We start from the raw sequence: 26444 nt of genomic DNA, 5'->3' as shown, positions 1-26444 counted from the left end.
AAGGCTGGCAACAGAGGTTAGCTCAGGGCAAATCTTCCTCGCCAAAAAAAAAAAGCAAAACACCAAAGAATTTGAAGGAACAAACAAATAAATTTTTTTTTAAAAAAATCTGCTAATTGAGGCTTAGAGAAGCAAGTCCCCAGCCGAGGTGGTAGAACTTCTACGTGATGAGGGTGGGTAGGATGAGCTTCAAACTCGGCTGAGTAAGAATTCTCTGAGCTCTTAGTTTCCATGCCAACTGGTCTCCCCAGCAGTTTTGGTAAAGCATTTGAGCATGGGGTTGATTTCACTGAAAAGGAATCAATAGCTTTTACAGACATTTTATGGGCATTCATCTTTACAAAGAGCCATTCTCCAAAGTGGATTCACCTATGACGCTTCTGCAACTATTATAACCACTTGTACTAAACTGTTCTTATCATCTTTGGGGTAACGAACCCACTAAGGATCTTGAGTGAAACCCCATGAATCCCACGTACAGAGACCCTGACTTCACACATCCTTCTGAAGTGGAAACCCTCCTTCTTTTCCATCCCTCCCACCTGTGGTCACACATGTGGTCAAGCTGATGCCGCACTACTTGGTGGCAAGGCAACTTGAGGATGGATTCACGGGCATCTTTGGGAAGGAGAAAGTGCTGTTTCATAGAGGTCTACCTGCCATAAATGCCTTCCCTCTCAGGGGAAGGAATCAGCCAATCTTTCTTCTCTAGAATTTCATCTTAGGTTCTGGTTCTCAATCTAGTTTATAGACATCCTAGCACTCATCCCAAAGTCTTATGAGTAGTTTTAAATATAAAAGAAAAACACTCCCTATTCACATGCATACATTTAATAACACGAAATCCATGACAAAGAAGCAAAAACACTCAATCAACTCGGCATCCCTTTTACTAATATTAGTGTAGGCCACGTTCTTTTTGGAAAATAAGTATGGAAAGGGCCAAGTTTGAAAAGAGAAACCCAACAATTGCCAAAATGTCAATGTAACATTTTGGGGGAACTCCCTTCTCCCCATGGCCCACCGGCTCCTGTGTCCATATCTTGAAGGACTTTTGGCTGGCACTTCAAGAACAGACCACTGAAGTGGCCTCCTCACTTCCCCAAAGGAATTCATCCCAAAGACTGTGGGAAAATCGTCTTCATAGCCTTCTTTGTCCAGAACGGCTGAAAACATGAAAAAACGAAAGGCATTCTCGCATGCCCAGGCTACTGTAGTAATAAAGATAGTGACCCAATGGAGTTTAGAATGTGTATAGTGCTTTATACTTTTTCAAAGACTTTTCACATACATTATTTCAATCAACTCATGCAACAAACTTTTGGTTTACAACTGAGAATGTAGAAACCATAAGGATCTTGCCCAATATCACACAGCTAGGTAGTGGGACAACGGTGGCTAGCAACCAGATTGCATGACTGGTCCAGCATTTCCATCAGGTCACTAAATAGCTCTCTGTCCTGTTGTCACCTTCTCCAACTTCTTCTCACTCGCCATATTCAGGTTGCTTGTCAGTTAGCAATAATAGCTAACTGTAGACATAGATTTCAAAAGGAGAAAAAACACAAATCCTTCTGTGACAAGTATATATAGATATAAAAATAAATGTGGCACTCTTCTTTATTGCTTCTTTATGGATGTCTTTCCCAGATGAAAAGGCCCTCTTGGGGAACAGTTCATCGACCTGTTATTTCTATGTACACATAATACTCCTTAGTAATAGCAGGGCCTTCACACCAGGAAATTATTTGCTAAATATTTCCCACTGTCTCACAGCTTGGCCTGTCAATTTCTCCCAGACATAAAACATCTGGGCTAGTGCAAGAAAACACAGCAAACTCAAAGAGATGTTTCCCAGATGTGGAAGAGGAAAGCTGTCCTCAAGAGTCTGTCACAGGGCCAGCTCTGGGCATTCATATTTCCCCAGATCCTTTTCCAACTGCATCTCCCCATAGCTTTCATATGACTGAAAAAGTTTCCAAGAGGTTGACCAGATAGCTGAATAAAATGGTAAGAAGCAGCCGCGGACATCCAGCTCTAGAGGGCACCCTGCCCGTAGTCCCCACGCTATGAGGTCATGTAATGGTTCTCAAGATCCTGCTCCCCAGAAGTGGGCTGGGATCCACTTTCAGATGTTTCCGTGAAGGACTTCACAGGAAGGATGTCATCTTCGGTGTGCAGCTCATTCTTCTCTTGTCCAGTGTGACACACACACACACCACGGAGCCTTTGACTTTAGAGAAAACAACCCACAGCAATCCTGCTCACACCAGTTCCGTCTTGGGAAGAGTCACTGGCTCCATGTGCTTATTCGGAGAGGTGACTGGGAGAAAAGCTCGTTCCATGCCAAGTTTAGAAAAATCTGGAAAAATACTCTGTTGTCGTGCAAACTTCTGAGAAAGAAAATCAAATAAAGAGGTAAGTTGAAAAGTGATTAATTGAAAAACTTCATCAGTTGACACCTCAAGTTAAAGTTCATTCACCAAGACATGGCTCATTCTTGAAGCCCTCGTTATACTGGCTACCTCACTCCCTCCACAGTGGGCTTGTACTACTTCACTGGTATCTCCAAGCTTTGACCAGGAGATGCACTGATTACAGACAGGAGCCATTTCAAGCCCCTACTGTTAGTTATCTGTATGGAAAATCAGTGCCCAGAGAGACAGGCATTTGCCAACAAGAAAGCAAAGTCACTCATTTTTTAAATTTACTGCTCAGGAATTCTAATTATCTTCTTATGTACAAATAACTCTAATGACCAAACTGTAAGTTCCTGGAGGGCAGGAACTATGTCTTACACCTTTTTATATGCCCCACAGTGCCTGGTATGATGACTTGTAAACAAAGGTGCTCACTGGAGTCTTTTGATTGACTGATATCTGAAAGAACCACCAGGGAGATAAGTGCTCAGCCAGAGAGGCAACTAAGTGAATAGAGGGGTCCAGGGATGACAAGAACCAGTGTGAGACAGCTCCTGGGTGAGATGTGTCCTGGTCCCTACATGGCCAGCCCTTCCTGATGGTATTGAGAGGCATGGGACAGACCACGTCCTAGTGGGTCAGACCCCCTGCGGGCCCTGCTCCCCCATGACCACCATCAACCCAGGTGAGAAGCCATACACAAAGAGGCTCAGGGGCTTTAAGCTGGAGCCTGCTACTAAGAGCTCAAGGGCATGTCAAGGACACCTAAGCACTGCCCAGCCATCCTTCACCCCAGGACACTCCCTGTGTACCCCACTGCTCTGGCTTCTCAGGGCTAATTCTTAAGAAGTAGGTGGAGGTACCAAAAATATAAGGGGAGAACCTCTAAGAGAAAACAGGCCACGGGCAAGCAAAGGAGACTGGCCTGTCAGCAGGGCGGCTGGGCTTGCTCTCTTGCCTACAGGAAGAACGGTGCCTCTGCCCCCACTGGTGGCCGGTCAGGGTTGCACTTTCTACCCCTGTAACTACAAGGCCCCCTGGTGCTCTAGCAGGATCCTTTTGGCATCTCAAACTCCCTTCACAAGTCGTACTTCGTTCTCTCTTCACAGTGCTCTGAGCAGAACCACTAGATGAAAAACGAGCCGGGAGCCTCCTGTGGTGATTCTCACAGTGCGGGGGGCCCCCACAGGGGCAGGGTTCAGAGAACAGTCTCTCTCACCATTATTAAACGATTCACGCTATCTACAAAACATATTAGGAGTGGGGCCTCTGGTGATCTTTTAATAATAATAGATGTTTTAAAAAGATACTTACACAAGTGAAAATGATGAGTGTTAAGTAGAAAACGACCAGAACCAACAGCAGTACAATCTCAGCTCTGTATTTCTTAAAAGTCTCTCCTTTGGGTTCCTTAGGGCATCCTTAAAAAAAAAAAAGTAAAATATGAAACCATTTAAGTTTTCTACCACAATAAAAAGCTAAGAACGCTTTGCTCCTGCCTTTTTAAGTCCTACTTGTCTCTCATTCCTACCCTCCCTCTGTGCTGTCGGGAAGAACCACGGTAATGACAGCAGTTACGCGGTGGCAGCAGCTAGCGCTCAGGCTCACTCTGTGCCCGGCTGTGTGCACTGGGATCGACACGTAGCATCTCACTGAACCTTCGGAGTCAGGTCTGAGGATCCCCATTTTATAGATGAAGTTGTCACAGCTCCAAGGCTGAGGGACTCAGGCAGGTGGCACAGCCAAGAGTCTGGTCCAAACTAATCCTGCTGCCCATCTGCGTCCATTTCAGATGTTGGGCATTTTCTGGCTTTTACTTTGACTTCCCCACAGGAACCATCATTTGCTAATCTGTACACTATCTAACTTCATCAGAGTGGCACAGAATGTTGTGTAGAATCCACCTCAGGAGGATTGTGGGACTGTGAACAGGGCAGGAGAGCTGCCCTGCTGTTACGGAAGAAGTCGACATATTTTTGAAAAACTGTTGAAGCTCCTCCACCAAGGCTGGCAGCAAAGGCAGGCCTCAGAGCTGCTCCCTAAGGAGCTTTAAAGGCTGTGGCTGCAGCCCCCAGGGAGGGCAAGGGCAGGAGGGGTGAGGGACATGGCGGGGATGGCCTCTCCCCACTCAAGCACGACACCTAGCGTGCTCTCTGGGGTAGCAAGGTTGTGAACTGAGTCTGCGTAAAGGCCCAGGCAGGAGCAGATGGATTACACATGATCAAAGGGGGTTTCTCCCCTGGGGCCATGGATGGACCTCCAGAGAGCTGTCGACCCTGAGCCTGGATTCAAACTTTCATGCAATAGTCTAGGGACAGATTTCACAGGAGTCTGTGACTCAAGAAAAGAAGGGGAGGAGCCATCGTCCTAATGTTTCCTAATAGTCATTGAGTGCTCAGTCTTGGGCACTGTACCGAGCATGTTACTGCAACATCTCCTTTAACCTTCACAACCAGCCCCATTGTAGATATTATTACCCCCATTTCAGAGACGAGAGAACTGAAGCTTAGAGTCAGTCAGTGATTAGCCCAAGGTCACCTGCTAATGAGCAGCAGAGCCAATATTTGAACCGGATAAGTGACGTGAGAGTCTGAGTATCTGATTTGGAGGCAATATTGCCTTTGAAGAGGAAAGAAAAGAAAATCAGCTGCTCTCTGTTCCTCTCCGCTCCCCGCAGGAACCACCTCCCTTCTCTGCTCTTCCCTGCTGGGTTGCTCTCATTTCTCATTTGCGTGAATAATAGTCACTGAGGGCCTACTGTGTGCCAGGAGACAGCAGAGAACAAACCAGAGAGTGTATCATGTCAGGTGTAGTAAGTGCTGTGAAGGCGAGCAAAACAGTGTAAAGGGCCAGAGACTGAGAAGGTCTAAGTGGTGTGTGCACGTGTGTGCGTGCATGTGTGTATAACAGAGACCGAAACCCAAACACTGGCACCTACACAGCGATTGTGTTCCTGCGAGTATAAGGATATTATCTTGAGTCAGACTCCTTTCAGACACCTGATAGGAGGAGAAAGCAGCTATTGTACAAAATCAGGGACTCTGACAACAGCATGTGTGTCATTTCAAGCCTCAGCCACTAATAAGAGTTGGCAGAAGTCAATTGCAAGGTATGTTTCAAGCTACATAAAGAAAAGTTATGAAAAAAAAGATCCAGGGAGATGATCCTTGCCTTGATGCTCGATTCTTGGTATTACTACATGGAGCAAAAAAGTGTGTTCTGACATTGGAACACTATTTTCTTGCTGTACTCTTTGTATTTTTCTTTGGCCTGAATTGAGGTATTGGGAATTTCAAGCACTATAAAGTGGGAGGGAAATGCCATTCCCATGTTAAAAAGGTGGAGACATGAAGCAGCTCCCTTAGGCTGGGTTAGAAAACTAAAATGAGCAGAGAGTACAATACTATCCAGTTATCTGATGTATTCAGGACAACAGTTTCTCCATCTTCCAAAAATTAGGCTTTGATACTTCCTATTTGCTTCAAAGGATGCTTATATGTAAAAACAACAGCCATATTAGTTGTTTGGCTACATCTGACATCCACTCCAGTTAGGCTGGGGTAAGATCTGTCCTTATTTAAAAAAAAAAAAAAAAAAAAGACAGAGAAAGTGATGACATTCTTGCAGTAGAATTTAGCTTTTAGCCACAGAGGTGATCCAAAGCTTCTGAGTTAGAGTTTGACTGAGAGGATGATTGTAGGACCTACAGAAAGCGCACATGCATTTTGCAAGAAGGAGGCAGGTGCAGCAGATAACCTCACCTGTCACCTTCAAGATCACGGTGCCACTCAGGTTTCTCTGCCCTTCCGGGTCCTCCAGAGTGCACCTGTATGTGCCCGAGCTGCAGCTGGTAGTGTTTCTGATCTTCAGGGAATACAGCCTTTCACTGGGAGCCTCCACAGAGCCCGTCTGCTCCTTCTGCTGATAGCGCTGCCCACCGAGGCGCAGGTCTTCCCGGGGTAGCTCCAGCCTCTCTTCACCGCCCGCTGTAAGCTGTCAAAAGAGAATCATATCACAGCATCACATCCTGCTCTACTGACAGAACCTGCCAGCACCGGGTCTCCACACCAAGGTTCTCCCTCTTGTTTTCACAAAATCTATCCTCAACTGATTTTTTTAAAAACAGGATATTGTGTGTATGTGAGACCTTTGCAGGAGGAGGAGAGACTCTGAAAATTCTTAAAAGCTGCACCATTTTTTGAATAAGATCAGGACTGCATTTTATGATGCTTTGTATCCCAACTTCCACCCTATATAAACGAAAGAGTGTTGCCACTGACAATAGGGATGTGTTGCCGACGATTATGTGATGAAGTGTGTGAATCACGTTGAATCATATTTCTTTGCTGGTTGTTTTATATTACATGTTCTCTTCTTTTCTTCAGCTATCAACTCACCCATTGACCGATTCTTATTTTCGCATCCCAGTCTTTTATTTGGAAACGTTCCAAATAAAACGTTAGGCTCTGTTAAGATTATTGCCAGACAGCTCGACAAAAACCCAGAGATGCGGACGACGCATGCCTCCTGTGGGTGGTCACCTTGTTCCTCAAAGTCTGCGTATGTGTGTGGTCATCCATGACGTCACAGGATGCACCACACTCACTCCCTTTGCTCAGGTGGGAAGACAGCGGAGAAGCGTGCCATGTGGAGACTTTATGTGTCAGATCACTAGGTAGTCATAGCAAGAAACACGAGGAAGGGCAGTAACAGCTTACATCATCGCACCCAGGACAGACCAGCCTGACTCGGGTAAGTGCCACAATTAACCAAACAACTCATCTGGCTGGTTTTCTTTCCCTGAACTACCTTGTGATGAAATTGGTGGGCTGTTTTCATCATCTCCTGCTTCAAAGATTAAGCATATACCACGCTCACCATCAATTCTCTCTTTCCCGGACATGTTTTTAATTTCCCTAATTAACTTGCCCATTGGTTCTCCATTGAAATGCTGTAAAGCTTCTAAAACTGATTTACACAAACAGTAAGGCGAATCACTGTTTTTAGCGGTCATGGGCGGCCCTTTGCTGGGTGGCTGGAGACCCCGCAGGGAGCCCAGGATTCAGTGGCCTGCCCTACCTGTCCCTGGCATCATAACAGCACCAGAGAGCCAGCTTAGGGAAAGAGACACGATTACCAGGCTTCACTGCCACTGTCTGCTGCACCTGCCAATGTTTAATCTCTTTTTCTGAAAGCACACTACTACTACTCCTCGCCTGCATTTCAAAGGGAATCAGGGCAGGGAAATAAATTACCAAAGCGCTAAGGGAACACCCTATCAGGCAGAGACAGCTCAGGAAAGAAAATACACACATGCGCACACACACGCACAGACTCAATGGTTTCTGCTTAATTTATTAAGTTAGGGAATGCACCATGAGGTCCACAGAAAGCTCAGGTTCCAGCTTCCACAGCCTTGGGCTCTTGCTAACATTCCTGTGGAGTGGGCTACAGAGACATCTGGTGGCAGATTTATCGCTCCTGCAAGAAGCCCGGCTCTATCTGCTCCAAGCGCGGCACCGAGACGAATGGCTTTTTCTCAGGCTGAGTCTATGAACATAGATCCTATTTCTTGACGGTTCTTCTTGTGTTGAAAGATTCCTTCCTAAATAATCAAGGATCTACCGACTGAGGCCTTCAGATCTTCAAAAATAAAGCCAAAAAACAAACAAAAAAAAGGAGGTGTGGGCAAGGAACCTTAGAGAAAATTAAAAGCATCCAACTGCTTCTAGAACACATCTAATTTAGCCCAATTTTTCTCTTTTCAAGCCTAATTAAACCACAACTGCAGCCTTATCATGTGCTCACACCTCTCCCGTCCGCTGCCTGGCAGAGGTGCGCCCCCCCTACCAGCTTTTGATGGGCCCGGCGCCCAGGACGGTCCGGGGTCAATCTGTTCCAAGTCCCCCACACCACCCCCGCCAAGACCAATGTGAACTAATTAACTCAGCCTAGTCTCGGCAGTCTCTGCGATGATGTCTCATCCTGCTTCTCTTTTCTAAATTAACCTCCAAATGAGTTCAACTCAGATTTCTTTCTAATAGATTTCACCGGAACTCTGTTCTGATAGAAACCCCTGCAACTGAAAAGATGGAAACTGGGCGGCAACAACCATGTGGAGACTACCTTCCTCTGGTCTTCTCCTTGAGGGCCTCCTCTCCCATCCAATGACCCCCTCCTCCTCAACTCAGAAAGGCCCAGCTGAAAGTCAAGATCAAAACTCCGACCCCTTCTGGAGCTGGTGGAAATATAAACTCTCATGCTTATTTACCCAAAGATGCTCCCATTATCATGCTGGGAACTGCTGAAGCACATGTGTGCTGATGCTCAGAACTGGCGGGCAGCGGCCTTCTGCCTATTTGCAGAAGAGAATTCATTTTAAAAATCGGCAGTAACGACAATGAAGGGTAGTTAATGTGATGGTCAGATTTTCATGGTTCTCTGGCAAAACCTCCAGCGGGCCTCGAGTTATTTTCAAACGGCCCAACACAGGCAGAGTGAGATCATTAGGATGGAAAGAAGGAGGGAAGAGGAAGCTGCAGAATCTGGATTTACTGAACGGCCATAGCCATCAATGGTATCACGGCAAAATATCTCAATTCTCATGGGGTCATCTTCCAATGGCCCCTTCCCGAGTCTTCCTGAAAGACCTAGAGAACTAAGAAAACTACTGGCTCAAGCCAGGAACTCTTGCCACAGCAATGCACAGCTCTCCCTGCCTGGTGACCAACCATAGCCAAAGGAACCTTCTGTACATTCACACTATGCACCTGGAAATATTTCATAACCCTCCCTCTTGCCTCAAGCTGTAAGCATATACAATGGCTATTCCCCCTTCTTTTTGCTATTTTAAGATATCCCTTCTCACGTGACTCCAACTGGGGAATGTGGGATTTACCTACATCTGAAAAAACAGTTGTCATTCTTATGTTAATGCTGCTCAAGACTCAAGACCGGAGTGGGGCTCTAGCGGTACTAAGAGACTTTTTATGCAAAAGTTCAAATCCTTATCTTCAGCTCTGTGGCCAAGCAGCCATCACACTGCAGGATCAGGTGAGGCAGCGGTGGCTGCAGCAGCATCGTCCAAGAAGCAAGGGAGAAGTTCAGTGGGAGGAAAATGAGGTAACAGCAAACGGGCCATCCTCAACTTCGCTTTGTTTTATGAATTCTTATAAACATTTGAGCTGGCTCAAAATCAACCACTGGCACGAACAGCTCTTTAAACATTCCAAATCTAAAAGTGTTTCATTGCCTCTCTGCAAAAGCATTTTAGGAAATAGTAATTTATAACAAAAGGAACCCTCGGATTCATTCACAGCCAAGCCTAAATGATGGAAACTATTCAATACACGCTTTACAACGCTAATATCATAGTGTGCTAAACCACAACACGATTTGGGCAAATTAATTCCTCAAAACACTTGTCCCAATTATGTTTTAAAAAATCCACACTCTATGCATTAACTCTTAGGCTGACAATTCTATTTTTTTGATTGAATTAGAAAAGGGCAAGTTATAGGACATCTCATTTTCTGAAAGCCTACAGATTTTGACTTGTCTCAAGGCCTCCAATCTAACTAAATAATTTAAATACCACTTTCTTTCTCTAAAATGAAGATTTGGTCTTAAGGTAAACACAGCCCTAAATTAAAATAAACTCTCTTTAATTTGTTGAATATTAAATCAAGCAAATACAAGTACTAATTTTTTTTTCCTTTTTTTTTTTGTGGAAGATTAGCTCTGAGCTAACATCTGCCACCAATCCTCCTCTTATGTTTGCTGAGGAAGACTGGCCCTGAGCTAAAATCCATGCCCATCTTCCTCTACTTTATATGTGGGACGCCTACCACAGCATGGCTTGCCAAGTGGTGCGTAGGTCCACACGTGGGATCCGAACCAGCAAACCCTGGGCCGCCAAAGCAGAACATGAAAACTTAACTGCTGGCCCCTACGTACTAATTTTAAGGGCTTGTGAATTGAGTTTTTTTTTTTTAAACGATGGACAGATTTGAACTAGAATGAAAGAAATCAAATAAATAATTAAATATGGCTGAAACTGAACCGGTGTTTCAGTCAAAAACCCTACTGTGGAAAGTGACTTTTCAAAAGTTTACATAATTTTATCCAAATATGTGCTAACTTCCTAGATTACCATACTTGAATATAAGAGGATAATAGTTGCATTCCTATGACAAAGAAAGAATTTTGATCACAAACTTGAAATCCAAATTTTTCATACATGAGATCTGCTAAGAATGTGATAGGAAACTAACTGTAAGAAAAAGATTTTTTTTTTGAGGGGCAAAATGTGTGCACATACATATGCATATAAATATTTAATCCAAGAATTGATTGAACATATTTAAAAGTATGGACTGTAAGTAGTTAAAAGTGGTATTAAATTAATCTGATATATTCCAATCACATTGAACAGCTTTTTTTTATTGCATTTCTCGTGCACTAACATTCACATACCTTGGTTTCTAACTCAATTAAAGTGCCAATATAATCCCCATTCATCATAAAAACAGCTCTTTATAACGTGCAAAACAGTTTGGCTCGGAGGCTGATGTCATAATGAGGGTAGAATGTATGAGCGTTAACATCGTTTTTTTCTAAGTGTAGTTTTATTGGAAAAATGATTTTCCACTTTGAAATTTACTGGGTCTAACAGACAGAGCTGGATTTATGGCTGTTAACAGAGTTATGAGCATGGCAGAGGCAACGTAATTAAGAGCACAGGCTTTGGAGCTGGGCAGACCTGGAACCAAACCCCCGCCCGACCACGGCTAGTTCTGTTCTTGGCCAACTGACTAAACAGCTCTCAGGCTGGGTTTGCTCCCCTGAGATCAGGGCGTAATTACATCTCACAAAGTTGGAGTGAAGATACCAATGATGATGTAGGTGGATAGTATAGCATAGCGTCCTCTCTCTTATTTTCACAGCCATTTCATTCAGCATTCTGAATAGTTCCCTGCACATAGCAAACGCTCAAAAAGTATTTGCTGGAGGAAGGAGTGAATTTCAGGAACAATGAGGAAGTTACAAGGGCACTGGCTTTGGGATCAAAGACCCGAAGTCAAGTCCTAGCTTCTCCATCGGTTAGCCGGGTCATCCGCAGTAAATCACTTCAGCTCTGAGTCTCATTTTCTCATCTGTAACTACCTTACCACCTCGAGGGTTATTTTCAGAATCAAATGAGAAAACACATAGTAGTGCCTTATAACTGGTAATAGTGGTAACAGAAATTGCTGTTATATCTGACAGCTTTCCCCTCCATCCACCCATTCAGTCACTTCTTACTGCTGATACTTCCAGCCTCCTGTCTGGCAATGTTGTTCTAGAAGTCCCAATCTCTGCTCTACACAGAAATTATCTTTCTACCCAGAAGCTCTCCAAAATATCCACAACACTCTGAATTTTCTAAAGCACCATCATAACATGACAAAAAACTTTCGAACTGGGATTTGAAGGCAAAATTAGACCACTCGTTGCTCATGCCAACCATCCTCCTTCCATCAGCATCTTGCGGGTCCTGCTGGACCTGGAAGGGGCACTGTTCTGAGTTCTGAGTTCACGTCCTTCAGGGGCACTACATCTGGTTCTAGAGGAGACACACTTAACTCAGGCCTGCCATCGTGACCAGAGAGACAGCCTTTGTTGGACACATGACCCAATCAAGGCACTTAATTATAATCAGATATTTGTTGAGATGTTAGAAGAGAGGCACAATCTTTCCATTTGCACTTGATCCTCGGAGGATATAGATGTCTACAGTTAGCAGCTACTATCTCACTGCCATGTGGAAGCTGGTAAACCAAAATGAAGGAAGGAAGAGGTCAGAGACAGAAAGACATCAAGCCCTGAGGATATTCCTGAACCTCTAAATTGAGCTGCATTCATTTCCTAAAGCTGCCATAACAAAGTACCACAAACTGAGTGGCTTAAAACAAGAAAAACTTATTCTCCCACAGTTCTGGAAGCCAAACGTCCAAAATCAAGGAATTGGCAGGGCCAGCTCTCCCTGAAGACTCTAGGGCAGAATCTGTTTCACGCCTCGCTCCCAGCTTCTGGTGTTGCTGGAAATCCTGGGCATTCCTGGGCTTGTAGACACATCACTCCGATCTCTGCCTCCATCTTCACATGGTGTTCTCCCTGTGTGCCTATGTCAGTGTCTCTGTTTTCTCTTCTTCTAAGGACATCAGTCATTGGATTAGGAACAACCTTAACCAAGTGTGACCTCACTTTAACTTGATTACATCTGCAAAGACCCTGTTTCCAACTAAGGTCACATTCACAAATAGCAGGGATTAGGACTGAGACACATCTTTTTGTGGGACACAATTCAACCCACAATACCAGCCATAACTGAAGAAGGAACTGTATTTTGATTTTTACTTTTTTTTCCAGTTCAATCATATAAGCCAATATATTCCTTTTTCTTTAAGCCAGTTTTGACTGGATTACAATCTTTCAAAATTGGAAGATTCCTCACTGATAGGGACACCTTGCACCACCCCATAAATAAATGTGGCACACAGGGGGCTAACTCCACTCGGCTCAAACCTCCAGGCCAGTCCTGCTTTGTCCCTGAGACTCACAGGCCTCCCACTTTTCAGACAATGAGACACCCGGGCCTCATCTGACTCAGAACCTTGGCTCTCCAGAACTGGAAACTGGTCCAAGGCGAACATGAATTGTTTAGGGCAACTAGCACCCTTCTTTTCCTATAGGTCTTCCCCCTCTGAACCCATAATCCTAGACAACTACCAGCTCTTCTGGGATCTATCCTTTCTTGGAGAACTGGGACAAGAATACATAGTAGTCTAGTTGATGCTCCAGGAAAATATCAAGCAATATAAAAAAGTCTTGAGCTGTTAAGCACACCAGTACTACTACAGACAGGGTTTTACCCAAATATACCCCAGTGTAAAAACAAAAATCAAACGTACTCTTATGGGGATAAAGAAATCTCAGGGAAGTACTTCGGTCTGGTTCTGGTTTGAGTTAAGGACTGTTGGTAGAAAATTTGGACCTATCACAGAAGTAGCCAGAAAAGGATCTTGGAAACAGTTTTAGAAGAAGGAACCCTTTTTTAGGCAATGAATCTTTTTTCAGTCCTGCCCTACACCAAACCTTCCCTCGCGTCACTGAGACCTTCTCCTAACTTCCTCTTCTTTGCATTGTGACATAAAATAGTCCAGGCCTCATATGATCCAGGTTCCCCCTTTTATTCATGGAAAACAAGTGTTTGGTCTTTTTTTCTATTTAACTTCCTCCCTACCCTCTTCCAAGCTGACAGATTTTAGCAACTTTGCTCTGTCTCATCATTGCCCCAAAAATCTCAGGGATCCACCATTCTCATCTGGCTGAAACTTCTATGCCCGACTCTGAGGCAGCCACATTCTGCCTTGCCCACTCTTCCTCAGAGCCACATGGACAGGACTGGTGACCAACACAGAAGGAAAAGTAAATTCCACGAATGCGTTCAAGTCTTACTGAGTGAACCCGATGGAAGTTTCCCCGTTGTGAAAGAATGAAGCCTCTCTCTGAGACTCATTTTCTAGGATAAATCATATTCTGTCCCTCACACAAGAAATTTGTTTTTCTTTTGACATATTTTTCATTATGTCATCCTCTCTGCTTAAAAACTTTCAATGGCTCCTTGCTGCCAAAAGGAGAAATTTCCAGCCCTTATAATTTACATTCAAGGCTCTTCACAATCTGTTCCCAGTCTACTTTTCAACATTATCTCTCAGCCCTCTGCTGTATAATTCTCCCTTCTAGGTCACTATTATCTACTGGTTCCCCAAAATGCCTGTGGATTCCTGGGTCCAAGCCTTTCCTCAAGATGGGCCTCTGGCAAAAGTTCCATGTTGACCTTGGGATAGCCAATGTCAGGCCCAGGACTGGGCACACATTTGGGACTTAGAAATATTTACTAAACAATAAAAGTATAACTATGAGAGACATCTGAAAACCAACTTTAGGTCTTTCATAGTTTGACCTAAAAGTTATTCAACCAGGTCAAGTAGTATACGTGCCAATGGGGACATTATGATTTTTCTTTGATGCTAACACATACGTTGCTTTCACATTTCAATGTTCAGCGCTTCTATATTTAATGTATAAATGTTTCCCTTTTCTCCCAAAAGCATGTTCTTAAATCTATCTTACAAGGAATGGCATTCTAGAATCAAGGAAGTGCAGTGAGTGGCACACTGGCTCCTGCAAGGGTCCATCAGGGTTTGCAGCTGTACAGATGACATCTGCCCAGCCCATTCATCAATGCTAGCCCCTCCTAAGGCACTCTGCTCTCCTTAGCACCCCCTTGCTTTGTGACTCATTAGTACACAAGATGTTACAGACTGAAAATATAATCCTGCTGAATAGGAGATTAGCAACATACATCCAAGACAGCTTCATAAGGAATCAAAGACAAGCAATATCTGCGTGCTGACTATCTTTGAGCTTCTGAAGTAATCTCATGCAAGCCATTACCCTGCTCTCCAACAGTTCCCTTGGTCCATGGGACAGGCCGTGCTCAACCACAGCTGGGGTTCTTCTAAATATTAAAAACTGCAAGTCTGCTCTATTCTCTGAAATCATAGTCTTACTTCTCCTTTCTCCCTTCCTTTGGAAGTCAGCTAAAAAGGGCACTTGTCTCGTGACGCATCTCTGCCCCCACCCCCGCAGTCACCATGAGATGATACTATATATCCTCTTTCGTTATACATCAACAAGGTTATCAGGGCTGCTAGCATGATACAAGATGGTACTATATTTCTTTGATAAATTACCACTCATTACCATTAGTTTCAAACATCAACCATGCCCAAACCCTCCATCCAGCAAAATCTCTCCCACCAAAGATAGTACGGCTTCATTAAAGACAGTGAGAACCCACTGATGCTCAGCTGAAGCACAATGTAGCCCTTTAATGGATGTTCTCACTCCTGGCATACACGGGACTGTGCCCTCTCAGCCTAGAAGCTAACCCAAGGTCACAGCCAATGGAGAAGAGTGCCAGATCAAAGTCTATTTGCATATTTTCTTAAAATACCTCCCTAAACAACCACAATCCATTCACAACTTTAAAAGCTAAATTTAATGGATATACACTCTCAACTGTTCCATTTCTTCTCCATCATTCACTCTGCTTTAAAAGGTACAACATCAGAAGAGATGAGAAGAGGACTCGTTGGCTCCCAGTTAGGAGGACATCAGCCCACAGGAAAGAAGAGTTGGGTTAACAGGAATTGGGCCATCTCTGTCCACTCTTGGCTCCACATTTGACGCCCTGTGTATGTCTATTTTATGCCCCCTCTGGAGCCCTCTCACTGTACCTTTGAAACAGACAGAATAAAATGGACACTATTCTTTTCCAACTCACCCTAATGTTATAAACACTAATTGGACACCGTCTGCTTCGAGTCTTGTAAAAGGCACATGATAAGAAACACATGGTTTACATGGATCCTCTTGTTAAGCACAAGTAATCAGTGCCAAGTGGACAGTGGCAGGATGCTCTATGGTGCCGGAGAACTGAGTGGTAAATGGAATTTTAAATTGTGAGTCATTATAACCATAATTGTGCAATGTAGAAAGCCTGCAAGAACGTGTTTCAATCTGGCAGATGGTGAAAACCAAAACTCCAACGGACTCTCTGCTTGACTTGTCCAGCACGCAACCCACAACTGTGCAAAGAAGTTTTACAAACCACACTAACAATGATGCAACGAGGTGACATGATCTAGGCTGGCCATGGTGACCAGGTTTAAATTCTCCACTTCACTGCAACATTCTACAAGAAAGTTGTGGGGAGAGTGACGAGATGCTTAATCTTCTGTAAAACCAAGCATTTCAGTATTTTTCACCACTGGCCTTATTTCCAGAACACTCTACCCATTTTTGCTGTACAAGCACCAATCGATGCAAAAGTATAATTACTGGGTTGGAAGTAACAAATATGTACAGAATACGCTAGGACCTGTTAAGAAGTACTTGGAGGAACAGTACATACCCCTTTCAAGGTATCTGATTAGTTTCTTGGCCTAGCATAGCTCTCTACTCACCACTATTCAATCACAGTTTACTTCTTAAAAAAATAACAATGACATGATTTTTCAATGACCCTATTCCATGGACCAACAGAAAAAAGAGAATGCCAAGAGACTGCTGTGGTTTTTTTTTTTTTAACAGAGTTTTGAAAGACCTTCAGAGTAAATCATGCAAGAACTGTGTTCAATAAACAAGCATATACATTATAGAGTTACATCATCAGTTGACATCCAAGCAGAAGCCAAAGGTTAATTGCTATGGTTTACTGCATCATTCCAAATGACCTTGTACAAGATGTAACTTGACAACCCTTTGAACTTTACAGTCTGAAATTTCATCTACTTGTTTCATGAGTACTTTTTAATTACTCCCCTAGGGATTTTAATATTGTTTTCTTTTTTTAATTACTCTCTGGAAGGGATGGTGGTTTCATGTTTCCCCCTCCTTTATGATAACTCAGTCCCTGCCTAGCTAGCCCAGGGACATTTTCGTTTTCTTTACCATAAGTCATCAAGGTAGAAAACAGAACTATCAAGACACACGTCTAAGAACTCAGGCTGTGGAATCAGATTGTTGCTTCAAATCCCAACTCCACCACTTAGCCAGCTGTGTAACCGTGCGCAGTTTATTTCACCCCCTAAGCCTGTTTTCTCATCTGTAAAGTAGGAACAGCAATACTACTGAGCTCTTAAGTCCATTGGAAGGATCGAAACAACTAATGTATGTAAATATTTACCCCAGAGCTTCGCAGATGGTGAGCACTCAAATAATACTGGTTTGACAATATTTTTGTTTAAACACTACTGCTTTTAAGACGAGAACAAGTTTGGAATTGTGTTCTCTGATCCCACAGTGAATAAGGTGGAAATGAAGTAGCAGGATAGCAAACCTACTTCCACACACAATCCAGTGCCTGGAGGCAGCAGCACCATTTCCACTGTAACTCACGAAGCGCCAGCCTGAAGTCACTGAGCAGCTTCGCAATTAACAGGGCAAACAGCTGGTGCTGTGCAGAATACACAAAAGCAGTGCTGGGGGAACTGACAGTGTGGTCAGGAGAGGAGACACACACACGCACACACAGGTAACTGTCCTTTGCTGCCTTGTTAAATCGCTGGATACATGTGTAGGTTCTTATAGCATCTCTTACGGTGGACAGAAGAAAATCCAGCATTTTATGGAAAGCTACAAAGGCACAGAGGTTTCCTCCAAGGTAAGATGCCAAATCAGGGAGAGATGCAGAGTAAGGCTGGGTTATCATATTTATTTGGCTTAAACTGGAGGTGCTGTTGTGGCAGTAACCCGATTAAAGAAGGTGGGCAAAGTGACAGCACACAGTGGCTGCTTGGTTTTGCACCACCACCAGAACCGCAATCTTGGAATCTGAAAATGCTGCAGTTGAGAAGAATCCTTTAAAAAGCCCCAGTGAGACTCAATCCTCCTACAGCAGGGACCGCGCGGCTTGTTCTCACACGCGTGGACACGGCTCGTGCCTCACAGACGCCTTTCTTGCTGGACCTCTCACCATGCCCAGTGGGCGGAGCCGCAAGGGGTCAGGGAGGGGGCCGGGGTATCCCAGAAAGAGGATGACCGACAGATAACTACCACTCAAGAAACAAGCCTAAATCACTTCTCTTAGTCCTTCCGCTCAGATTGCCCGCTCCCCCCTCCCCAAATTTATGGGGATCACAGTCACAAAACACCAGAAGCCAGAAATCCAGGGACATCCCTCTTGTCCAATGTCCAAATCTACACTAGCTGCTTTCTTCCCGGCCTGCTGGCCACAAGCACAGGTGGCCTCCAGAATTAATCCAAATAAGAGATTCTCTGTTCTCCCAAACCGTCTTATTTTGGATCGTTCATCTCAGACCATCTCTAGGGGCAAGAAGAGGATGAAGGGGCTCGGGAACAAAATCTAAGTCTGCCTTGTACCTGGAGGCGGATGGGGCTGGGTGGGGTGGGGGAGGCAAGTCGGCAGCCTGGGTACCTCAAGTTCGGCAGCGCGAGACGCGCCGACTCCCGGCCACAGAGGGTCGCCAGCCTCAGGGAAGTGGTTCCCACTGCCTCCGACTGAGCCCACCAAACCCTAGCCCGCCGGCATCGCCGCGCTTACCTTGGCCCAGGAGACCGTGTAGGGGACCTGCGGGTCCCAGGAGGCAGTGCAGGGCAAGTCCACATCCTCGGAACAAGCCACCTTCACCTCCTGTGCCGCGGGCGCCAGGCTGCAGGCTACAAGGAAAGGGAGAGAGGCGTGAGCGAGCGAGAAAAGGGGGCGCCGCGGGGAGGCGGGGGGCGACAGGCGATCTGGGGCCCTACCGCAGCTGAGGAGCAGGAGCTGGAGGCCGCGCGACATGGCTGGGGCTGCGGGCCGGTGGCGCGCTCCCGCCGCGCCGCCCTCTTGTACCCGCGCGCAGGGACTTCCCCGGGCGCCGGCCCAGGGGACTCCCCGCGGGCGGCGGAAGCGGGCGCCGGGCCCTGCCCCCCCGCCAGCCGCCGCCGGGGCGCCCCCGTCCCCGCCCCCGCCTGCGCGTCCCCGCCCCCAGCGGCGCTGCGGCGGCTGCCGGGCCGCGGCGACAACCATCCCCGCGGAACGCCCCGCGCTGGAGGCTTTGCAAACAGCGCTGGCATGTGGGACAGCGTCCCGCTGGCCCCCGAAACAAAGCCGGGAGCCGGGCCAGCCCAAGCTGTTAGGCCCCTTTTATGGAGGCGAAACCAGATTCAGAGAGGGTGAGCCGCTTCCCCAGTCGCCCAGCCTGTCCGTGGTGACGTCACTGGTGAACCCAGGTCCTCACTCTCCTCCAGAGTCTGTGATAATCAAAACTCATTAGACTTCCAAAGGAACGGGGCCAGTCTGGAATAGTTGGCTCGCTGCCCTCTGGCGTTATCAGTCTAACTTCCTTCAGCCTAGGAAAACCTCTCCTATTAAAGTAAAAATTACACACACACACACAGAATTTTGGGGAAAGACAAAAAAAAAAATCAAAAGAAAATAGTAATGACCTCTTATCCATCCAGAGGTAACATCAGTTAACATTTTGGTGTCTTTGCTTCAGAACATAGAGTTTCTACGTTATTAAAAAGTTTCAACAGTATCATTTTGGTGGCTGCATAATATTCCATGAGACAGTGGTACCATAAATTAGAATGAATTAACATCAGACATTATTGGTCTAGTGTTACCAGTCTGGACAGTGTTAATGTTAGATTGTTTCTTTAATGATTAATATTGCAAACAGTGCTGTGATTGCTACGATGAACTTCCATGTAAATAAACGTTTGCTCTGATAGTGGTTCTTTTCTTGGAATAAACACCTAGAGGAAATTGTGCTAGGTCAAAGAGAATTTACAATTTTGTTAAATAATGCCAAAATTACCTCCACTGAGGTATCCTCAATCTGTATGCCCGCCTGCAGCGTACGAGGGTGCCTGTCTCCCAGCACTTTGCCAACAGGAATTATGGAACTTCCACCTTTGTGCGTTCAAGGGGTTAGAAAAAATGGCATCGCGGTGACGTTGTAATTTACCCTTGGAAGTGGTTGTGTCAATTGACAGCCTCACCAGCCATGTGTAAGTGCCTTTTCCCCATAAACACTCACATGCTAATTTTTTAATTAGGACATTTTTAGGCCTACAAAAATATGTATAGAAAATAAAGGAATCAAACACATCTGTATGCAATATATTCGTAATAGAACGTGTGTCCCTTGCTAGATTCCATACCTGGGCATTTAAACTTTCTTCCAATTTTTCACAGTTATAAACAATGTTGCGTGAAGCTGGGGATGTTCAAATCCTCTGGCCCAGCAATCATGGCCCATTTTTAGATAGTGCCATCTTGTCCTCCAAAATGTGTGTGCCCGTTTACACTCCTCAGCATCGTCAGATTTTTTTTTTCATTTTTACCCATGTAATGAGTGTGAAATATGAATTCCTTTTTGTTTAATGGACATTGAATACTCAGAGAGGATGTCTTTTCATATGTCTCAAGGCTAGAGGATGTCCTGTTCCTAGGATTGCCTGTTCCTATCATTTGGCCTTTTCCATTGGCGCCGTTTATAAATTCTGGGCCAAATCCTTTCTTGGTTATGTGCTTGCCAAATATCTTCTCCAAGGCGAAGGTTTGTATTTTTCACTTTGTTTACGATATCTTTCATGTACAAAAGGACTTTTAAAAAATACTTTAATGTAGTCAAATATATTGGTCTTTTTGTTTATGGTTTGTGCTTCTGGTGTTGTGTTTAAGAAATCTTCTCCTACCCTGAGATTATAAAATCATTCTCCTTCATTTTCTTCCAAAACTTTTAAAGTCATGCTTTTTCACATGTAGGTCTTTAATCCATTTAAATATGGTTTCATGGAGGCTCCAACTTATTTTTTCCATATGGACAACCAGTTGTTCCAATGCTGCTTGCGAAAAGTCCATATTTCCCCACTGACTTGCAATAGCTTCTCTGTTATATACAAATTTCCATATGTGTGTGGGCCTGTTTCTAGACTCTGTTCTGTCGCTCCCTGTGATAATCTCACACCTGCTCATTACTTAATGAAACCATAGATAAGTCCTGCTATGTGGTGGAGTCAGTCAACTCTCATATGTTGATGTTCCTCTTCGAAATTGTCCTGGCGTTCTCAGTTCTTTGCTCTATCTTATACATATTAGAATCAACTTGTGAACTCAAAAATCTCATTTGAATTTTAATAGGAACACATTCAATATATAAATTGCAGAAAATTAACATCTTTAGAAATTGATTCTTCAAATCCATCAATATTATCTTTCCATTTGTTTACATCTTCAAGAATTACTAAAATTTCATACACAAATGTTTTCTACATCTTTTGGTAGATTTATTCCTAGTACCTTTATATTTTTGGTGGCTATTTCCACATATATATATTCTAGTTGCTCATTGCCAGTAAATAAAAATTTACTTTTGTGTAGCCAGCAACCCTTGCTGAACTTTCTTATTAATGTTAACAATTTGTTCTTAGATTCTCTATTAAGACACTTTTATAGTTATGAATTAGAGACTTTTTCCCCCTAGAATTCTAAACAGGAGGTTTCGTTTTCATTGTTGCTGCCAGTGTCTGGCAGTGGAGTATGCTCAAGGACGGGCTTGATGATTCTTTGCGGCTTATCGAGAAATGCTTTGTAGCCTAATACGTGACCTTTTGGTAAACGTGTCAGGAGTTCTTGGAAAGAATACGCATTCCCCACGTGGTCTCTTTGATCAAGCTTGCTCATTGTGCTCTTAGGTCTACAGCCTTGCTAACTTTTTGTCATCTTAAACTATCAATTACTAAAAGAGATATGTTGAAATCCCCCGGTGACTATGAAATTGTCCAATTATCTTTGAAATGTTATCAATTTCTTGCCTCATATAACTTGATGCTACATTTTAGGTGACTGCAAATTATAATTATCTCTTCCCAGTGAATTGTTTCTTTTTATCCTTATTGAGTGACCCTTTTTTCCGCTAATATTCCTTTCTTGCTTCAAAGACAACCTTGTCTACTCTGACTATAGCCACGTCACTTTCTTTGGGCTAGTATTTTGCTGATAGTTTCTCTACTTTTACATTCAACATTTCTATGTCCCTAAGTTCTGTGTCTTTTTTAAAGCATATAGTTAGATTTTTCTAGTCCAATACAACTGGCAATCTGTCTTTCTTATTAAGAATTTAGTTTTTCTTTTTTTCTGAATTATGCCCTGTTTGAGTTTATTTCAGTTATCTTGTTTCATGCTTTATATTTAACCTAATTTTTCTGTGTTTCTTTTTCTCCTTTCTTGCATCAATTTAACATTGACCAAATTTTTTATATTCAGTAGTGTTCTCTTTGCTGGTTTGAAAGTTATACATACACTTTCTCATCTTAAGTGAGTACCTTTAGATAACTTTCATAAGCACAGTTGATTTAATGAAGTCTAAATGTAATCATATTGCCACCTTTCTCCCTGAAATGCCTGACCTCTGCTCATCCCCTGCCCAACTTACCTACTATTGTGACCAGGACTTTCATTCCGTCTTGGTTCATACTCATCAATTAGTCCTTTTGTATATATTAAATATTAGTTCAAATTATGTAATATCATACATCTCATTGCTTCTTTTCAGGTCACTTTCTTCTGAACCATATGCTTAAGTCATTGTTTCAGCAAAGATCTGTTGGTGATAAATGTTCTTTTTCATTTGTCTGCAGATGTTCATTTGCCCATGTTCTTAAGTGATAATTTAGCTGTAACATAAGTTGATGGTTATTTTCTCTTAGCACTTTGATTATTCGATTGTCTTCTGGCTTCTACTGTTGCTTTTGAAAGTTCTGGACAATCTGATGCTCATTCCTTTGTAGGCCGCTGGTCTTTTATCTATGAGTGTGTATAAGATCTTGCCTTGTACTTGGTGCTGTTTTAGTTATACGAGGTCATGTCTGGTAGAGAATTTTGTATTATTTAGCCTGCTGGGGTTCATAGCTTTCGTTAGTTCTGGAAAATTCTCATTTATTACCTCTTGGAATGTTGCCAGACCTCCATTCTCTCTGTTGTTTCCTTCTGGAACACCTGGTAGATGTGTGTTGGCCCCTCCCGGTCCACACTCCATGTCGGTGAGGCCCTCTTCCACGTGTTCTCTCTCTTCATGGAATATTCCTCAGATTTCTCTCTCCATTCAATAGTTACTTATGCAGAGATATTTCATCTTCAGATTATCACATTAAGTTTTAAATTGTAATGTTTTAAATTTCTGAAGTTATATTTGATTTTTATTTCACTCAGTCTGGTTGTCTTTGATGGTGTCTTTTCCTTTTATTATGTTCTTTATTACTTCTCTTCATTACTTCTCTTATGACATAATTTTATTTTATTTTATTTATTTTTTCTGCTTTATCTCCCCAAACTCCCCCGTACACAGTTGTATATCTTAGTTTCAGGTCCTTCTAGTTGTGGGATGTGGGATGCCGCCTCAACGTGGCCTGACGAGCGGTGCCATGTCCACGCCCAGGATCCGAACCCTGGGCCACCGCAGTGGAGCATGCGAACTTAACCACTCGGCCACGGAGCCAGCCCCTGACATAATTTTAAATGTTTATTTTATAATCTCCTGATAATTATGTTATCTGAAGTTCTTAGGGTTTTAATATTGATTTTTGTTTTGTTTTGTTTTGTTTACCAAGTCTTGTTTTTGATGGATTGTTTTTTCAAGTGTTTTGTAATTTTTCATCGCAAATTAATCTTCAGTTGGGGCGTCACGTGGGGGCGAACTCCTGGAGGGTCTGGGCTGAGGGTGTAGCCTCCCAGAGAGGTTTTGTGTTGTTTCAACCAGGTGCCCCAAAAGTACTACCAGCCTGTGACAGCATTTCATGTTAATCTCTCGGTAGGGTGTGTGCTAGACCACACCAGTAATGTAAACTTAAATATCATATCCATCTGAGGGCACCGCCGTGATTATGAATTTTAAGGAGAGGCTTTTGTTTGTGAAAAAAAAAAAAAAAACAAGCTTCCTTGTCACCCTGCTGTGTGAGTCGACAATTGTTTTTAGTTCATCCTCACACTGGGGGTCTCAGTTCCACATTTCTGCTCTCCTGGGGCCCAGGCGTCCTCTTGTGTGCCTGCTGGTTGTTGAAACCTAAACCCCTCGATTCCCCAGCTGATCCCCAAGCCCAGGAAACTGCTCTTCCAGAGGGGCACCCTGGGGCCCCGCCCTGCGGCCCCGCCCCGCCCCTGCCCCGCCCCCAGCTCCAGGGTCAGCTTGCGCTGCTTCACAGCTCTTTCTTTCTTTTGATCCTCCAGATTGCTCTGACTCTTTGCAGGTACAGCTAGACATCTGTTAGACTTTAATTGTCATTTCTAGAAATTTGTAAAAGGTGTTTTTTTGTATTACAGAGCAAACCATAATGCTGAAAATAGAAGTAGCCAATCTGTTGTTTAATAGCCTAATAATACAACTTCACAGCAACTTCTTCATAACCCACTGAAGTACCCAAGCATATTGTCACCCTTACCATATTCTTGCTCATCTTGTCAATACTCCCTCATACTGAGATATGAGTGTATTTCTGAGAAGGCCATTCCTTATGAAACATTCTCAGGTTAACCACAGGCCACAGTTTTTTTACTATAAAAAAACTTCACAGCCTGGAGCTGAAGTGGCCGTGGACGGGGGAGAGCCACAGCTCCAGGTACTACCTTGGGGGCCTCCTTGAACAAGTGAGAGGGGGTTACAGATAGACTGATCTTCACTTTCACTGCAAAAGGGAAAGAAAAAGAAATACAAGGGGCCAGCCCAGTGGCATAGTGGTTAAGTTTGCACTCCACTTCGGCAGCACAGGGTTTGCAGGTTTGGATCCCTGGCACGGACCTATGCACCGCTCATCATACCACGCTGTGGGGGCGTCCCACATACAAAATAGAGGAAGATTGGCACAGATGTTAGCTCAGCGACAATCTTCCTCAAGCAAAAAGAGGAAGATTGGCAACAGATGTTAGCTCAGGCCCAGTCTTCCTCACCAAAAAAAGAAAAAAAGAAAGCAAGAAAGAAAAATGAATACAAAGGAAGTGTTTATTGCCTTTCTGAAACCACTAGCTGTCAGTTCACATCTTTCTGCTCTGTTACTTTAAAAAGAGAAAAACCCTACATCATTAGGAAACACTGTGGTTCCACATTCTCACTGCCAATAGCCAGCATTCAACAACCTTGGGCAAGACACACAGATAAGCGCCGCCCTCGCAGCTTCTGCTGCCCCTCAGCCCCTCCCTGCTTCTTCTGCCTTAGGTCGGGACTGTGGCTTTGTTGTTGTATTTCTCACAGAGATCGTGCTGGTGGAGCAAGCCACAACATTTAGAACTCAGGGGAGGAGAAAGCTCTAGAACGTTACATTAGTTCTCCTTGCCTACCCCTCTCAGGGCAAGGCCACGGCGGGGATGGACGTGGAGAGAAGGAAGTTTGAGTTCAGTCTTAACCATTCGCTAAGCAGCGTGCAAGTTGTGCACAGGAAGAAAGTGTTCTCAAGAGGTTTACATGGAGGACTCTGGTTCCTTGAAATGCGCCTTGTTCTGTCTCTCAGTTCTACACGTTTCCCTCCGAAGCTCTGAGGCTGGGAAGGGGTGTGGCATACAGAGGCTGGGGCAGTTTTGTTACAGGAGGGAAGGAATCAGCAAGAAGAGCATTCAGGGACGGCAGAGACTGGATAGGGAGAAAAAGGAAATGAGAGTGAGGCATGCCATTTAAGGAAAAGTCCCGCAGGAGAGGCCAGTGAACACATTTTTTGGTATCGTCTTCAGACACCTATCAAATGCTGAGCCCGTCACAAATGAGATGAGCAAAGGTGCTCATGAGTGAGTAGGAATGGGTCACCTGGTGACTGCTGTTGGTGGATGGGGGACAAAACCGTGGTACTGCCCTGTGCACTCGTCTCTCCACCCAGCCCCTCGCCTCTTGGGTTGACTGACCTGACGGATGGGGAAGTCCTAAAAAGGGGAAGGCGGGGTTCCCCTTTGTCCCAAGGGTGCCTTCTGGGCCTCCTTTCCAGAGAAGAGTTCTTGAGAGAAAAGAATGCACTTGAATTAGTCCTGCCAACAAATCTACCACCACAGCTCCCCGCTGTTGAGCCCTGTCAAGAGCTAAGCTTGGTGGGAAGCTCCTTCTGACGCTCAGCCCCCAAACAGCCCTAAGTCGGGAGCCGATAGGATCTTTGTATACACCCTCCACCACTCATGCTCCCCCAGCATCACTGCCTGCTCGCTCATGGGGCTTGAGAACCACGGGGAGGCTGAGAGGGAAGCCCAAAGCGTGGCTATGTAAATCATGTTTTTTAATAAAATTTCCCCATTAGGTTTTTCCCTTTGGGCTACTTCTTAGTCACCCAGGACTTTCCAGCTGTGTGTTCATTTGTTCACTTAATGAACAAAATAAATAGAAATAACTCTTATTCTTGTACTTTTCTTGTTTTCTTTTTTTCCCCCTCTTC

At 44.2% G+C, this 26444-nt stretch overlaps 1 protein-coding gene and 1 long non-coding RNA gene across 3 annotated transcripts; both read right to left on the bottom strand.

Moving 5' to 3' along the window:
• Positions 1–1242: 1242 nt before the first annotated feature.
• Positions 1243–18968, bottom strand: CD83 (CD83 molecule). 2 transcript variants are annotated; one of them, XM_008543148.2, is made up of 5 exons: positions 18798–18968; positions 18595–18710; positions 6182–6413; positions 3735–3841; positions 1243–2393 (listed from the first exon to the last, which is right to left on the bottom strand). In XM_008543148.2, exons 1-5 carry the CDS (start codon positions 18832–18834, stop codon positions 2265–2267), a joined length of 621 nt encoding a protein of 206 aa, XP_008541370.2. In that variant the 5' UTR covers positions 18835–18968; the 3' UTR covers positions 1243–2264. The 2 variants fall into 2 exon arrangements, with proteins under 2 accessions (XP_008541370.2, XP_008541371.2); XM_008543149.2 differs by having other exon boundaries at positions 1243–2390; positions 18798–18960.
• On the bottom strand, positions 7749–8777 carry LOC139077261 (uncharacterized). Its single transcript, XR_011529618.1, has 2 exons — positions 8692–8777; positions 7749–8063 (listed from the first exon to the last, which is right to left on the bottom strand). It is a non-coding gene; the product is annotated as an uncharacterized lncRNA (long non-coding RNA).
• Positions 18969–26444: the final 7476 nt, after the last annotated feature.

The sequence above is a fragment of the Equus przewalskii genome, chromosome 19 (assembly GCF_037783145.1).
Source record: "Equus przewalskii isolate Varuska chromosome 19, EquPr2, whole genome shotgun sequence".
Lineage (NCBI taxonomy): Eukaryota > Metazoa > Chordata > Mammalia > Perissodactyla > Equidae > Equus > Equus przewalskii.
This window is presented reverse-complemented; position numbering and strand designations above follow the sequence as displayed.

Excerpts from the sequence above, each read along its gene's own strand:
- CD83 (XM_008543148.2), bottom strand. The coding sequence starts at position 18,834 with ATGTCGCGCGGCCTCCAGCTCCTGCTCCTCAGCTGCG. Across the intron at positions 18,711-18,797 it reads GCTCCTGCTCCTCAGCTGCG|CCTGCAGCCTGGCGCCCGCG; the intron begins GTAGGGCCCCAG and ends CTTTCCTTGTAG. Across the intron at positions 3,842-6,181 it reads CGTGATCTTGAAGGTGACAG|GATGCCCTAAGGAACCCAAA; the intron begins GTGAGGTTATCT and ends TTTTTTTTTAAG.